Here is a 12624-nt window from a genome sequence, read left to right as displayed (position 1 = left end):
GTTTTACAGTACTATCATGGGTTTCCAGTGTATGGAACATGCTCCCTGTTACCTCTGATAATGGCTGGAGGAGAACTCCATTTTTTTGAGAGTTCAAAAGAAGGAAAAAACATTATTTTGTTCTGTGTAAAAGGAAAGATCATAGATCTTTATAAGTTGACAAAATTAATACTACACTTGGACCCTAGAATGTGGTTTTTGAGTCTAAAAAGAGCTTTCCAGGGGGAGGCCAGTTATCTGAGGAGGGCAGGGATGGGAGAATTATTTCTGTTTAACTACTTTTTTCTGAAATTATATCTTTTTTTGTAAGAATACCTATTGTGACAAAAAAATGAAGCACCCATTGCTTTAGACATGTGAGATGTACTTTTTTAAAGTTACATAAAAGGAAACCATTAGATACAAATTTCTGGAGGCTTGTAATTTGCATCTATGAATCTTCCATCACTTTTTAGACATGGCCTTCATTCTCTCCCTACTTTTATTTTACCAGAGTCTTTATGGCTGTATAATAACAATTTCTTGGCACTTAGAAGAAAGAAAGATAGAGAGAGAGAGAGAGAGAGAGAGAGAGAAAGAGAGAGAAGAAAGAGAAGTCAAGATAGAAAGAATGAGGGAGGGAGAAGAAAATAGGGAGGGAGAGAGAGGAGAAAGGGAATCAGTGAGGGGGAAAGGAAGAGAGGGGAGATGTCTTCATCTATCTGGGCTGTTATAACAAATACCATAGACTGGGTGACTTATAAACAACAGAAATGTATTACTCACAGTGATAGAGGCTGGGCCCAGATTAGTGTGATTGGGTTCTGGTAAGGTTCTCCTCCAGGTTGCAAATGTTTGATTATGTCTTCATGTGGCAAAGGGGAATGAGAACTCTCTAGAATCTTTCAAAAAGGCACTGACCCCATTTATGAGGACTCTACTTTCCTGACCTAATTACCTTCAATATCCCACCTGCAAATATTATGCCAACAGCTGCCTTGCTCAGGGCCTAACAGATGCTAGGTGCTCAATAAATGCTTGTTAAACTCAACTGTCTACAGCAAATAGTTCCTGATAATGTAAAATTAAATGCTAAATTGAGTTTTACAGCTGTTTTCCCTATGGAATTATGCCAAAGGAGACAATCAAATCCAGGAAAGCTTTCTGAAGAAGTTAGGACTCCCTTTGGGCCTTCTGTCTAGGAGTCCATGAAAGAAGCAAAATCATTTCCAGGAAATGGAAAATATCATTGATATGGGAATGAAAAAGCTGTAGGATTGGCAAAGAGAGAGAACTGGAGTGGAGACCATGTTCAGGAGAAAAATGGAAATAGGTGTAGATAATTAAATTAGTATCACACTATAAAATATAAGGAAAGCCCCCAGGGGAATTTAGACTAAATGCAAATACAAAATAAAATCATTAAAGCTTTTGTAATATTCAGTTAAATTTATAATATTTAGGTAGAATTAAACACTCACGGTCTCTTAACAGAGATCCAAATCAAACCAATAATTGGATCAAAAGCAAAGGCACATCCTGTGTTTCCCCAAACCAACCATTCTGTATTTTTGTAATGTCTATTGTGTATTCTTCATTGTGGTGCTACAGAGTAACAAAAGAAAAATTGTAATAGAATGGGCCAGCTCACAAGGAATCCCTAAATTCTCCTTTGGGGAACTAGATACACAAACTCCTAGGTATGAAAAAGAGAAGTAACCAGATTCCCCAAGCTCACTTAGCTAGAGAAATATAAAGATCGGAAGTTTGGTGGAACTCGTGATAGTTCAATGAGAAGACATGTGATAGGAGCATTAACATAGTGAAACTGGATTTAGAGTCAGAAAATCTGGATTCAGTCCCTCAACTTGAGTGTTTACCTGCTCACTGTTCATTGTCCAAAATGTATATTATAACTTCTCTCTGAGGTTTGCTGGTTGGGTTAATTGAGCTATGTGTTCAAGCTCCTAGTGTAGTAAGCGCATGATAGCTAGTGAGTAAATATTATTGAAATCTGAATCTACCTTGAAGATAAATTTTGCTTATTTTAGGATTTTTGAAAGATCTATCCCTGGCCTTCATACAGTCAATTATTAATTCTGAAACACTGTGGTCGGCTCTCTCACCATTGAGTCAGATTGCACAGAAACACAGAAAGGATAGCTCCTGTCCTCCAGGAAGCACCCAAAGCCGCTTCTCTTTAATATAGCTCTGCCATCCTAGAGGTGCCACAGGACAGCGCACTATGTTCTGGTCAGCTTTGCTTCCTCAACTTTGACATTCCCTTCCTTTTTTTTTTATCAGATGATCCTTTTTTCTGCCTGTTGCATCTGTGGACTCATTGGGGGCATCCTGAATTTTCAGTTTCTTCGGGCAGTGACAAAGAAGACCTCTTCTCTCTACCCTCTGCATCTCGCCTCCATGTCCCTTGCATGCATTGGGATCGGTGGTTGCACCCTGTCTTCCTGGCTCACTTGTCGACTAGCCAGCTACGAACAGAGGAGGATGTTCTCAGAAAGGGAGCATTCGCTGCACCACTCTCATGAAATGGCTGAAAAAGTGAGTTTTATACCTTTTTTCGCTCACTGCTAGCATGTGGTGAAGACTGCAGTCAAATCATGGTCAATCAACTTGCAGCTCTAGGCGAGAACTTGAGGAATTGAGTTTTATAAAAGTTGGGCCCTATTGGGCTAAGAATATAATTCTTTATTATTTTTTTCTCTGCTATTTTGGGTACACCTATTTTCAACAATTTCATAGCTCTCTAACTATACAAAAACACCATTCCTAAAATAGCATTTCATAAAATATTGAATACCTTATAAATATGGATTTTTATGTATTATGCTGAGGAAAAACATATAAACTAAATACTCTCTCAACTCAATAATGCCAGTTTTAGAAATCTGATGAATTCTCCTTTCTAGCTCACCTCTTGTGCTTGTAAGTAGATGCATTTGATTATGTAAATTAGATTTGGAAGCATAAAAGGACCTTTTAATAAGACAGCAAAAAGCCTTGCCTAACAGTGCAGATAGTACAATCCACATAAGGCTTCATTAAATTCTCATCTAAACTTCAGGCATATTTGGGTAGCTTTGCCTATATTTTAAATAGTATTCTTGCATAATTGTGTCATGAAACTCATTCAAACAGGGAGTAACATTTATTGCTTGGAGGACAAATGATATAGTGAGCTGTGTTTCTATTACATTTTGTACGTATTTCTTAATTCAGTTCCTGTTACTGGATCTATGAAGGAAAAGATAAAACATCTGTAAAATAAACCAGCTAAGATAATGACCACATGATATTTCACTTGATACCATGGAAATAAAACTGCATAACCACAAGATAGAAGACAGAGTAGCAAGAGTTACAACTGCATATTTCTTTATAATGTTCTTTTGAAGCAAAAATATTTATTCTATAGTTTTATGTTTCCATTTTGTATGCAATCAATACATTCAAATAAAGAGAATAGATATTCTTAAATTGTTCCATGAAAAAAGCAATGTGAAACAGATGTACACATGTTCTTCAAAAAAAAGTTTTATAGCACAATTAGCAGGACTGGTAATTTAAAGAAATGGGTTGTTAAAAATAGATTACCATTACGTATTTGGATAGTGACTCTTTTGTGCTCTATTTTTATACTATTGTGATTTAGTTTTTTTGTGTATATGTTTGTGCAATATTTATTATATGATTGTTATATTTATATTAGAGATTGAGGGCTATTGAAATTACCGACTTGCCCAGCTGCCCGGTGGTGCCCCCGACACCAGAGTTACCTACAAGGTACGCTGATTTCTAGGGAGTTACCATGTTGTAATGTCACTGCAGGAAGCAATGCCTCTTGTAGGAAGCCATGATGTCAGCAGATCAGTCTGGACTGATGCTGTGATGTTTGTTGTTCCTCAAAGTAGCACTTTCATGAGAACTGCTTTTGAGGACCAACATCAACCTACATGGCAGAGTCTTGCAGCTTGAAAGTTGGTTGAGTATTTAAAATATTCAACCTCCTATAAACATCCAAACACATTTCTGTTTGGATGATTCATGACTCCTTTATTTTCTGCTATATCATGATTCTGACTCAATACCATCATTCACAGACCAGAGTTTTGTTTTTAATAATAGGTGTGTCTGATAAAGACAGACTGTATCTTCCTTGTGCCAAAATTGCATGAGCAGACAACATTAAGTTTGACACTAATACAGTAAAAATGCTTTATGAAAGCCATCTTTTTATAAGATTATCTTATGTGATAAATTTCAAATTTATTTATTATATTTTGGATTGCTAAAAATAGTCTCCACTCTCACTTTGGCTATACAATATAATTGAAAATGTAGAAAGTCACACTGATACTATGGGCCAATGGCAGAAAGTATACCCACTTGCAAATAGTCACATTTGGTCCTGTGTAAATTTAGAGAATATTCTTTATGTAAATTAGACATGCCTATTTGCAAATAAACTGAAAATTCTAATACATTTAAAATCTAATTTTTGTGTTTTCTCCTATGATTTTGCTGTATCCATAGTAGTGTGAATTTAGCTAATAAAATGCTTTTCTTTGTAAGATTTTTAAAAACTGGATTTTTTTTCTTAATCCTATGATAAAATATTATACATTAATTTTTATGGTTTTTAAGCTAATTTTTGATGCGAATTTATTTTAGGAGAAGAACAAGCACCTAAGAATCTTACTTCTATAAATTCACTAGAAAATTGTTTTTGCACTAGTATGAAGAATAGAAAAGCTATATGAGTAATTTTGTTAAAAATCATTTTTGAAGAATTGTTTCTATTTATCTTGCCACCCACAGTGAGTTCTTGAATGAAACCTCAAATCAGGTTTCTTACCTATAAACTTAACCTCAGCCTGACAACCCTACTATGTTTCTACACTTTTGCCATGTGGATGTCTAGCAGAGCCAGTCACTGAGCCATTGCTGGGCCATAGAAACAGGCAGCTGGTGCCAAAGGACCTTCGCCTTCTGTCAGAGTTTTTACACTAAAGGAGTTTGAGTTTCTAGGCTTTTTCTTGTAATTCCTTGGCATCTTACTGGGGAGATATAATGGATACTCAGGTTGTGAGATAACTCCCTAGGGCCTAGAAGGGGCAAGCTCTTTGCCTGGAAAGACAGATCTTGATGTGAAAGGAGAACAAGTCTCCAGTGCAAATAGTCTCCTTTCTCAGAATTTCCTTGGAAGAATTTCCACAACTTTCAAAAGACAATAATGTTTTCAAAAACAAAGCTCAGTGACCAGGCCAATTTTTACCTTCCAGTCCCTCATGGATCCTCCTTCTAAGGAACTTTCCAAACCAGCCAAAACAAGGAGCAAGCATCTTTATTCTATTTTATCTCCTATATTGAATTTTCAAAGAGAAGATAGTCAAAATAAGACATGGATACCTTTTCATTTTTCAAATAAATATTTGGAAGAATTTCTAAAGTTTACAAAAGCAAACATTCCTAATTCTCCCAAACAGAAATCAAATATAAACTGATAGGCTTGAGATAAATGAGCAATAATTTTGATTTGAATTTTCTTTACCACTTTTGCAAATAGGCTTGTTCAAGGATGAAAGATTTTTAGATATTTTTGCCTAAATATTATTTATAATATGGTGTACTGACCATTATAAATGTGAATGGGCTTCACATCTCATTACCCTTTAATGTTTAGGGAGGAATTTAACGTTCAATAAAATATATGAATTCAAAACATCTAAATTTTTCTTAAATTAACATTTTCTAAAATTGCAAATGAAACTTCTATCAGTTCATCCTTTCTAAGTTTTCATTTGCTTTCCATGTAGTTTTCCTTATTAATATCCTAGTAATTGATCCTTAAGAAACATATCAAGAGCTTTTATTTGTTTGGTTGGGTTGGGTTTTTTACTGTATGAGTGATAGTGTCATGAAAACCAATCTTTCCCACCCTGATTTATTTGTGATCCACTGTTACATGTAAGCAGTGGGCCTATTTCAGTTCTTTGCAAAAAGGCTACACATTTTTCTGTAGAATGAGGTAACCCCCAGAATATGTTGGCACTTTGTTGATATGCTCAGCAGAGCAGCCAATGCAAGGGGGGGAAATGTAGGCATTTAACCATCTTCTTCTTTCTAGGTGAGGTCTTTCCAAAATAAAGTTGAGAAATAAAAGGGGAGACTCAGGGGACTAGGCACAGATTGAACTATTTTTATGTGCAGAAGACTTTGGTCTCGCAGACTGTCATTTCAGCATTTTCATGTGCTCCAAGATGCCATGAAATTTCATTTTCTCAAATGCAACAACAGTATCAATCCTCGTCCTTCCCCAAAACTCAGCAAGTTTTTCAGTAGCTTGAAGTTTATGTTTTGCAAACCCATTAACCAAGTCAATATCTTACTCTGGAAGTAAATTTTAACTAATTCATCTTATTTTCCTAACAGGAAATGACAGACAACATGAGCAATGGAGGACCACAACTGATATTTAATGGAAGAGTATAATCAGTATTTTAAAGAACCGTACATTTTTTTTTTTTAGGATTTTCATGAGGAAAAGAAATACCAAAGGACTAGGGGATAAAATTAAAACAGTTCTTGCATTTGCTATTATCTCTTGTGAGCACCCAATATATACATTCTCCCTCAGTTTTGCCTCACTTATTTCTTCAGCTTTTTATATTGGGTGAGAACTTTCCTGAAATGTTCTGGTGCAGTAATTTGAACAGGCTTTCTAGATTACTCTAAAGACTTTTCAGGAAAAAAAAAAGGAATAAACAGAAAGACTCATATTCTATAAACACAGTATTTCACTAGCATGAGTATTAGATTTGTAATGACATATTTCATATAAATAATCAAAAGTGCGAATATCAAGAATAACAATAACTTATCAATGTCTTTGTTTTTAAAGACAATGGCTTCAAGAATACCACAATTCAAGACCTCAGTAATGCCTTGTTGTAAAAACATAATTATTTCCAATTTGTGAATGAACTATATTTCATAATTTATTTGTAAATGACAAAAACCCTGACATATAAAAAAGAAATTTTTTTAGAGAGACAATAATAATCTGTATCATATTTTTGCATTTTTGCACAAGGGTGAAAAGTTATAAATGAATATAATTTAAGGAAAATAAATATGTTTTGATTATATCGTGCAGATTGATCTGCATGTTTATGAATGAGCCTAAGAATAAAATATGTGTGTATGTGTGTATGTGTGTATATAGACTGTAAATATAGAAAATATATACAGCATATATTTATAGCATTCATGAATGTAAATAGGTAGTTGAAAAGAAATTGTAATGCTTTTGGGGTATTACTAAAATTCTATTCCCAAAGAGTTGGGAAAGCATTTTTTCAAGGCTTTTCTATGCCCACAAAATCACATGTTTGATTTCTACTAAATTTGTTCATTTTTATTCTTTTTATTATATATGCTGTGTGTAAATATCATTGTGACTGATATTTATGGAATTGAGTGATCTGAATAGTGTAGTATAAAGATAGATTACTTATTTGACTATTTTACTATTACGGTATTTATGTAATAACAATGATTAATACTGATTTATAAACATAACTTTAAATCACATGCTTACACATTTTTAAAAATAGACATCATGACTTGTGATTATTCATGATACTTACATTTCAAACACTTTACAACCCAATTAAATTATATAAAAGGACAAATGATGTATGTCCCAAAGTTAAAGTTACAATTCATTTTGCTAGAATTTAATTTAAAATTTAAAAATTTTAATTTACATGAAATAATACAAAAAGACCACTTTTAAGAATAAATATATATACCCAAAGAATCTAAAAGAGTTTTTTTTGTAGAAGGAAATACAAAACATAGGCTTACATTTATATAGCTAGATTCAATCCTTCTCTTCCATAATGAAATGTTAAAATAGCAATCCATGACATTATGAATAGGCAAGAAAATAGCATGGTCTTTTAAAATATTTATGAGAACACAACCTCTGGTAACAGATAAAGAAATCTAATATTTTAAAATATGTAATTCTCACTGTATTGTATGCTTTTATTTTTCCCTAAGGCTTATCTATTTTTGAGTCATTTTTATGAGTTACTTATTGAACGACAGGTAGATTCAACCTTTAATATTCAGGAGGAGAACATGTTATAATTTAGAAACAAAATATGGGTTTTAATTGTGATAACAAAATAATAATTCTAGTTAACAGAAATCTGAAGTTCTTCAAGTTTTAAAGCAACATGATCATACCTATATAAGTCAACTCATAAAAAAATTCTAGCCATATATAGTCAAAAGAAATAGCTGGACTATGGTTGTTTGGTGTAGCATTTGAAGTCTCCTAACTCATATGAAAAACTTCATTATCCAGATTACAGAAGTTGCCCATAAATGCAACCTCAGATAGTGAATCAGCATTATCACAGTTCTTTTGATGCCACAAACAGACATAATCTTTATCACTGAAAATCTAAACTATACAAGCAGACATTTTGTGTATATATATGACTCTACTGAGTTTATGCAAGGATGTAGTTTTGTACTGAAGGGATAACCACTGACTCTGATTTTAGGTGGTGTTTCTTTGTAGACATATTTGTATAATACAGAGTTCTAGTACATCAGTAATATGTTTTAATGCCTTTTGAAATAATTTATGAAATCACCCATCAAAGGACAAAAGTAGGCATATCACTGCTTTGATATAGAGTTAAGAAGAGATGCAACCATTACAATTATCCAAATAGTCTACAGTGTATATAACCAGGTATAGATATATCTTTAAATGTAGTTCTTTTAACCCAATATTTTCAGGGCTCAGTTATTTAGAGGGATTTATTTAGGATGTATAGTGATTCTTTCTGAGATAAGTAGGGGAAGTTGGAAGACATTGTTCAAGTACTTGAAAACTTATTTTTCACAATAAATCAAACTATGAATTAGAATATTTTAAGTGACTACTTTACACTTTTAGTATGAGCCTACCTTTGGAGGAAAGTAAATTAGTAAAAAATATGTGAAACTAGTGTGGTGGTGTGCTGTAAAGACTAGCTACACAAAGGTAAAGTTATAATAAGCATAAAAGAATAAAAGTGGACTCTGCTTTGAAATTTTTAAACATATGTATATGTGTGTGCACACACAAACACATATACAATTGTTTAGAAGTGGAACATGGTATGATGACTCTATTGATATGTCTATATAATAAAATGGTGTGCTTTGAAACTACATATGGTGTGACCTCTCTTTTCATCATGATACAAAAAAAAATAATTTCTCCTGCTAGGTTCTGAGATTGGCAGGGGACAGGATGTTGTGAGTGAAGAGACAGAGAGAGTACCAGCTAGAGGATATGGAATTCAGAAAGGGGTTTTTCTGAGATAGAAGAGATTAAAGTGTGTTCAAATGTAGAGAGGGAGTGGTTGATGATGCAGGACAAAATGAATGTGAGAAAGTGAGGTCCCATGGAGGCAGGCATTCATAAGATACACTTTATAGGAGACGGATTTAGCGATAGATAGGACTGAAGTTGTGGGAGATCTCACAGATGAAACCACAATATTCAGAGAACTCTGCTGTCCTTATATTTGTCAAATAATTGTTACTGGCATTTGGGGTGGACAGTAATTCATTGTGCAGACTGTCCTATGCATCTTAGGCCATTAAGCATCTTTGATCCCCCATGTACTAAATGTCAGGAAGATACTGCAGGCATAGCAAACAGAAGTGTCCTAACAAAATTTCACCTTTTTGGCAGGTAAGTATTGATTCCTAACCTAGAACCACTGAGAATAACCCTTGAACACAATCCAGACCGGCCAATTTTAATGTTTTTTACAAATGTAGACTTGAATTGCTCAGGGTCATAAACTCACTGTTCTAAGATCTACCTATATTATCTGATACAGTAGCCACTAACCTAACCATGTGTGGTTAAACATATATATATAAATTAATCAAAACAATATTAAATATTCAGTTTCTCAGTTGAACTGAGCTAGCCACATTCCAAGTGCTGAATAGCCACATATGGACAACATCACCTCAGAACATCCTATCAGACAATGCTAGTCAAAACCACAGAGAGGAAAACTGTCCTTAACCCTTAGTCAACCAATTATCATTATAATAAAATACGTGAAAAAAATTAATAAACTCTCTATGGAATTTAAAGTTGATGGACCAGTTAAATCCATGGACTAGGAAAAACTAGCAAAAATGCAGTGTAGGCCAAATCCATAATAAAGTCGAAAAGTTGCTAGAGGTTTCATGTTTAAAAAATTCTGTTCACAGAAACATTCCACTAAATAACTAAATATTTTATGTTTGACAGGTAAAATGAGATGTTCTGTAACTTCTATTTTTGAAGAAATTTACTCAGCCTATTACCATGCATCAATGAAAAACTCTGCATTTCTTATGCTTGGGAAGGTGAGAACAATATGCGGCCCTCCACTTTTTTCACTGACTTGAGCTCAAGCATGGCATGGTTAGAAACTGTATGTCCAAGGCTACATTTTCAAAGATTATTTAGCAAACATGTTTCAGAAATTTAGATTGAGCATCTTTAGTACCATTTGGTTAGAACACAGTTTCCAAATAAAGTTTTAGAACTTGGCATCACTTCACTCTTGTCTTCCTTAAATCATTTTTTTTCTGGAAACTTATGTAATATTTCTTACTCAAAGTGTGTGACAGCCAAGAAATTCAATTATTCCAAAACCATAAATCACAGGTTGTGAGTTACTCAGAGAAGAGGAAACCAATTCAGAAATTGCTTGAAATATGGATGCCTCGTAAAATTACACTAAAGTTTTTTGGTACTTGTTGGTTTTGTTTTTTTACTCCTATTGGCAGGAAAAATATTTACTGAATACAAAAGCCTTTATTAGGAATGTATTTCCCAAGAAATATATTGTAAAAAGTCAAACTCTAGATCTAAACAAATTGATTCAATATTTTAATAGTTCAATATTGTATGCATTAACTAGTTATAGGCACACAGCTTTCATTTACCTGGAAATCTTTAAGAACTAGGTTCCTTCTTTAAACTTTCCTTCACATCAAGTAGGGACTATTGATTTTGAAGTTTTTCTTCATTAACACCCTAAGACTCTACTCTCTTAGCCACATAATACATTGCAAGCCCTATTCCAAAAGCCAAAGTGTATTGTGTTACAGGAAATTGCCAGAGACACTTTAGAATTTGGCTGAAGCTTCACAGAAAATCCTAAGATCTTGTCACATTTTCAGCAAGTGTTTTATTAACCTCAAGGAATCAGGACTCATGACTGTTCCTTGTTATTATCAGGCTATTTGTCCTCACTTACTCATTAAGACAGAAATGTCATTTCACAGCATCCTGATGGAGGGCTGGAAGATACCCCTTGGGCTCTCTAAGACCATTGCTCAGGAAAGAAAAGCTACAGTTTCCTTCATTGGGGGTTGCAGGAAGGGATCTACCACCCCTCACTCTGTTCCTCATTGTAAGTCAGACAGGAAAGAGGTAACACTCAGTCTTATAAAAATGTACTCTAAGGACCCTGTGCTTAGATGTCCACTCCATTCATTAATATCTAAAATGCCTTTTGATATCGGGACTTCTGGGTCTTTTCTATCTTTTAATTATACTAATACTTCTGCATCAATGTCTGAGAAAAAGAATTTTAAAATTTTAATTTGATTTAAAAGGGCCCTAGGTCTTCTAAAATAAAACAAATTGCTGGAAAAAAGACTGTCTCCAAGTCACAATAGAATAAGTAGTGTTAATATTAGCCTGTTGCTTTCTATCAGCAAAAAGGATGGCAGTGCAGCAGTTGAAAAACATCTATCAAGCGTTATTATAATGTGCATTGTCTATAAATGTAAATATTCCTCTATCATATTAATATAATTTATTTAATATGAAATGTGGATAATGTGGTAAGACATTATTAATATTTCATCTGAAAAGTAAGGTCATTTCTTGCTGTACCCATGAATCATAGAGCCATTCAACCAAATCTTGCAATTTATACACCCATAAGTTTATAAAACCACAACTCTATCATATAGGAACCACTGCTCTTTATTTGTTCAGCTTCTTTTGATTTCAGATCCAAATTTCTGGTTCTGTGGTGGTGCTTTGATTTCCGTTTCTGGTTCCTGCACTCGAACCTGAGACATTATCTCTGTAGTTGTCAAGTTTTGACAGCTACAGCTACTCACTTCACTCTAGGCACGCGGGTTTGTTTAACAGGACTCCCTACCCCTGAGCCAGCTGGTGAAGTCCAGCCTTGGTCACCAAGACAGTGGCAGCTAGTGACAAAAGCAGCCTCAACACAAATGTTAGTCACAAGCAAACAGGCATGTGCTCCAAATGGATCCCAGATAACTAAAGAGATCCCCAAAAAATGAATCCCAAAAAGGATCCCAGATAACTAAAGAGAAAACAGGAGCTCTCCATAATTTGAATGTAAAAAGGTTGGAAAATCTATACGAGGTCTTTGGAAACAGGCAGGGAGCTGTAAGTAAGAAACTGAGGCAAGATTATATTCCCCCTGGGTTTCATCAGGGGATTAGATCAGTAAGCTATAGAAAAAAATGAATTTTGTCATGACAAAATTTTGCCTTTATTAT

General features: G+C 34.1%; 1 protein-coding gene across 2 annotated transcripts in view; it reads left to right on the top strand.

Moving 5' to 3' along the window:
* TMEM196 (transmembrane protein 196) overlaps positions 1–6489 on the top strand; it is a 48034-nt gene extending 41545 nt beyond the window's left edge. For both annotated transcript variants that reach the window (XM_055314883.1, XM_055314882.1), the window contains exons 3-4: positions 2284–2538; positions 6430–6489. In XM_055314883.1, the coding sequence (XP_055170858.1) occupies positions 2284–2538; positions 6430–6489 (315 nt within the window). The remainder of the gene's footprint in view (positions 1–2283; positions 2539–6429) is intronic.
* The last annotated feature ends 6135 nt before the right edge of the window (positions 6490–12624 follow it).

The sequence above is a fragment of the Nyctereutes procyonoides genome, unplaced genomic scaffold (genome assembly GCF_905146905.1).
Source record: "Nyctereutes procyonoides isolate TBG_1078 unplaced genomic scaffold, NYPRO_anot_genome, whole genome shotgun sequence".
NCBI lineage: Eukaryota > Metazoa > Chordata > Mammalia > Carnivora > Canidae > Nyctereutes > Nyctereutes procyonoides.
Note: the sequence above shows the minus strand (reverse complement) of the source record. Positions and strands in the feature narration are given on the sequence as shown.